This window comes from Scophthalmus maximus, chromosome 4 (assembly GCF_022379125.1).
Source record: "Scophthalmus maximus strain ysfricsl-2021 chromosome 4, ASM2237912v1, whole genome shotgun sequence".
Classification (NCBI taxonomy): Eukaryota; Metazoa; Chordata; class Actinopteri; order Pleuronectiformes; family Scophthalmidae; genus Scophthalmus; species Scophthalmus maximus.
In genome coordinates, this window is record NC_061518.1 from 1,601,136 (window position 1) to 1,605,916 (window position 4,781).

Consider the following 4,781-nt stretch of genomic DNA (forward strand, 5'->3'; position numbering starts at 1 on the left):
GACTTAAATATGACGAGCTAATGAGGGAGAGACTGGACCTGTGGACGTTGTGCAAAAGCACGAGCACGGAGAAAGAAGCTTCACCTTTGGATTAAAGGGCCAGTTCAGTGATTTTGAAGTGGGGTTGTATGAGTTACTTTTGCATAGTTAATATGTGACATTATAGAGATGGTGATCAGCGATGTCGTTTAACGGAGTTTGGAGGAGAAGTGGAAGTAGCGTTAGTCTGAGTCCCACTTTTGCAGAGGGGACCCCCGGAAAACCTCTGCAACAGTGGGACTCGGACTAACGCTACTTCCACTTCTCCTCCAAACTCCGTACATACAACCCCACTTCCAAATCACTGAACTGTCACTTTGATATCTCATTTCTGGTTTTCAAAGCTTTTACATGATACACTTGTGTTATCGTCAGCAGTTCGGGGACAAGGCGGAGGTGGAAAGTAATCAAAGTGGGGGTTTGGGAGTTTTAAAGTAAGTACTTTTAATTTCCTGAGAAATGAAAGAAGTATTCTAGTCTGTTCGCCTGCACGTGAGACGTCCTCGACGCCAAATCCTGCATTGTCAGCATGGTGATATTATATTTAAAGTCCTACTATAAGAACAATAAGGTGTAAGTTGAACCATCAATCACGGCGTGTTCACGCCCACACACACACACACACACACACACACACCGTCCTGAGGGGAGATTCACTCGGGCTCAGTGAGTGAAAACACCTGTGAAGCAAAACACGACCCAGCTTCAGGTCACATTTGATTTAAAAGAGTTTATCTGCACATTGACCTGGTTGTTGCTGCTTCTGCTGCTGCTGAGGAGGAGGAGGAGGAGGAGGAGGAATGCAGCTGGTTTATCTCCCGTGATAATGCGTCTGCAGTACACATGTGGTCAACGTCTCTCGCCTCCTTCATTCCCTCGACACTCGCACGGGAAAATCAGCTCGCGGCCCCGAGGACTCGGGGCCGTACAGTGACAAACGATGAATCCAAGTGCCGCGGCCTCTCCCATGGAAACAAATTTCCAGCTGATTGGATTCGTGCTAAACATTTTTAATTGTTGCCAGGAATTGTTGCACTGATTTCTTTGTTCGGTGACGAGGTGAGCTGCTGCTGCTGTCCGGTCACGGCAGTGAGGTTGAGAATTTACTTTCTGAGAAGGACGAGGTAGAAAGTCTGTGCACGTTTATCATCGCAGAGTTTTGTTTTCTATGTTTTGCGGTGCATCTGATACAATCTCCTGTTTTTTACTGGGTCACACATTGAGCTGGAATGTGTCAGTGTGACCATCAACCAGTCTTTGAATTTGTAGATCTTGGCCTAGACCTCGGCAACAGCCTGGGCCAAAAGGAACTGGTACACCAGTTGACCACACTGTTGGCCGGCACAATCTGTCTTGTCCCGACTCCAGTCTTAAGAAGCTGTACAGTAAACGGTGTGTTGGCATGAACTAAGTGATGATTGTTGTCCCAGAATGACAACGGAGAAGCTTCTCTCCGACGGGGGAAGAAGTGGAATAAAATGTGGATGCTCTGAAAACATTCACCCCCAATAGCGACTTAGAAAATATTTTTAATTTGACCACAATGTCTTTTTTGATCCAATTACTGACGAGGGTTGTTTTTGTTGGTGTGTGTTGTCAGTTTTGAAGCCCGTGAAGCCGCCGCGCCAGTCGGGCCACCACCACCACCACCACCGCCCGCGGCCGCACCAGCCCCGTCTGGAGCGGGAGGACAACCACAGGAACCTGCTGCCTCAGCCCTCACCTGGAAGTACGTTCACCAACCAGCCCGCATGCGTCCACCATCCATTAAAAAACACGCAAGGGGAGGTTGGATATTGTGGGAAATGTGACTGTAGAGTTATTAAGAGATTTCGACTTGTGTGTTCAGACCGCAAGCGTCTAAAGACATCCGTCTTATTTTCTATCTTTTTTAAGAGGTGAAGACGTTGAATAAAGTCGTAAGAGGGAATAAATGAGACACAGTTATGCAAAGATTCCTGAGTTAGTCGCCATTTCATTTTTTTTTTCCATGTCATCATTCTTCTCACCACATGTTCGTGTTGGTTCGTTTCCTGTTTGGAAGAAGTTGGTACGATCGATCGGTTCTGGTGATTGACCATGAACCTGCGGACAAAGCATCAGTTGATTAGTAATCGACTACTAAATTAATCGCCAGCTATTTTGATAATCAATTAATTTTACGTTTTTCTGAGGAAAAAAGGTCAAATTTATCTGATTTCAGCTTCTTCAATGTGAATATGTTCTGGTTTCTTTGCTCCTCTGTGACAGTGAACTGAATATCTTTAGTGTGAGGATGAAACAAAACATCATCTCGGTGGTTTTGGGAAACACGATCGACATTTTTCACCACTTTATGAACCAAACAACTAATCGATTAATCGAGAAAGTAACCATCAGATTAATCGATAATAATTAAACAACGGTTAGTTGCAGCCCTACATCATGTCTGTTCTTGAAAGCTTGTCTCTGCTGTGTTCGTTCCTCAGGACATTGTGGAAGATGTCCGCAGGTTAAAGGTCGAAGGCAACGCCAGAGACAGTATTGTCAGAAGGACTTTGGTGAGTCTGAATCTTGTGAATAACTTGAGCTGACAGGAGGCTTTTAAGTTTTAACGTGTACACTACAAACGTCTCTCCGTCAGTTTTCCGGGCGCGAGTCCTCGGGAAGCTGTACCGCGGCGAGGAGACGCGCTACGACGTCCAGATCCTCCACACGTACCGCAACGGCTTCCGCCTGGAGCACCGGGAGTTCCTGTGGGTCCAGAACGTGTGCGACTGCCCCCGCCTGGAGGACGGCAGGCAGTACATACTGATGGTGCGTCGCCACATCAACTATGAGCACACGCTGAACCGCATCCTGCTGGAGGAGGACAGCTACGTGGTGCCGTACAGGCCCCGAGAGGACGAGCTGCTGCGGCCGCTCGAGAGACTCTGCAGCAACACGGGGCCCAAACACCCGGCGGAGCTGAGCGCGTAGACGGAACATGAGTGTGTGTGCGTGGACGTCAGAGAAAGACGCTTTATTCACTTGCTGTGGTTTATTATTATTTTTACTGGGCCTTTATTCTGCGATCAAAGCGACGTCCTGATGGTTTCCAGGGCGTCGCCACCGGAGCACAAGGACCGCTGGACCGTCGACGGACCGACGCAAACTCGCCACACACTGAGAAAAACCAAAGAAAAGACTCCTCATGTTTAATTTAAGCTTACTGTACCGTGCAGAGCACTTTAGGTGGACGACCGTGTCCACCTTTAAACACGAAAAACCAAAGAGAAGAACGTTGACTGAAAGGGACGATTTTGCTGATTTTCCACAGCTGTCATTTAAAGGTGACATATTATGCAAACAAAAAACATCACCTTTTCGGTGTTTGTGCACATACATGTGTACCTGAGGAGCCTGCCGTCCCACAAACTGTGAATAAAGACCACCCAGTCGTTTTTTGTGAGCTGGCTAAACCCTGCAGCCTGAAGCTCTGAACGACTGGTTCAGATTTCTCTCCCACTGTGATGTCACAGTTTTGGGGGAAACCCCCGCCTGCAACTGAGAATCTCCACATCTCTGGTGAAGGGGCGTGCCTTTTTTCCTACACATTTTGAAATTGGTTGCCCAATCACAACAGACTGGGCCCAGCTGACCAATCAGAGCAGACTGGGGGGTTTATCAGGAGGGGGGCGTGGCTAAAAGAAATCTAGGTGTTTCAGACAGAGGGTGAAAAGAGGAGCTGCAGGAATGGACGGTATGAGAACACTGATGCCTCATCTGAACTTTAGCGCATGTTAACCTTTTCAAAATGGTAACCCAAAATAAAAGTATGAACCTGAATATGAGCATAATATGTCACCTTTAATTATTTTTTTAATATTTTTTTTATGCGTGTAAACCTAAAAAAAAACATTCACCTCAAAAACACTCAAAGCAGCTACTTAAACACCATCAAACACCTTTTTGTTTTGTAGATGTTTGTGTACCAGCAAATGTTTGAGCGATCGAAAATATCAACATTAAATGTTGTTTTTTATTGTCTCTCCAGCTGCAATAACACAAAACATAAATATGTTGAAAGATAATGAGGAAATCTCTTGGATTTGTCAAAACCAAAGATGTACAGTCACAATATGCCGAACATCGCAGAACGATGTTCGACTACGTGACAGGTTTTGAAGGTGTGTCTTTTTTTTGCGTTCACTCAAGATATCTAACAACATATGGCTTCACAGTGTATTTATGTATTAAAAAAAACAACTTAAGCTTAAATCATAACAAATTATTTTATGTCACTTGTTTAATGTCTTTTAAAATGTCTATTAATTTTCATATTGTGTGTTTTTGATCAGGTCTGCTTCGTGGTACTTTACACGGAAATATACAGTATTTTATTTTGTGGCACTAATTCAAACTATAGACTTGCCGTCTGTTCAATATTTAACTCCTTTGCATTTTGTGTGCGCATTTGAAAAAAATTCAAAATTTTCGCCCAAAAACCTCATCTACATGTGCCAAAAGTTTTTTTTGTGTTCTGTGCGTGTGCATTCGTCCATGTGATGTATCGATAAAAAAAAGTTTTCTTGGTGTGAAATTATTATAAAAGTTCACAAAAAAAACATTGCAACAACATTTTTAAGCTTTTTTTTGTAAGAAAACAATATATTTCACGTGGTCATCTAACACAGGAAACACTGCTCTAGACGACAGATAATAAAACTGCATACATATATATATATATATATATATATGTTAATATTTTTTTGACTGAGCCA

At 44.0% G+C, this 4,781-nt stretch overlaps 1 protein-coding gene across 1 annotated transcript in view; it reads left to right on the top strand.

Annotated features, from left to right (window-relative positions):
* adamtsl5 (ADAMTS like 5) overlaps positions 1 to 4,633 on the top strand; it is a 32,508-nt gene extending 27,875 nt beyond the window's left edge. Inside the window, exons 11-13 of the mRNA XM_047331492.1 lie at positions 1,640 to 1,768; positions 2,508 to 2,579; positions 2,663 to 4,633. Of these exons, the coding sequence (XP_047187448.1) occupies positions 1,640 to 1,768; positions 2,508 to 2,579; positions 2,663 to 2,997 (536 nt within the window). The 3' untranslated portion in view covers positions 2,998 to 4,633. The remainder of the gene's footprint in view (positions 1 to 1,639; positions 1,769 to 2,507; positions 2,580 to 2,662) is intronic.
* Positions 4,634 to 4,781: the final 148 nt, after the last annotated feature.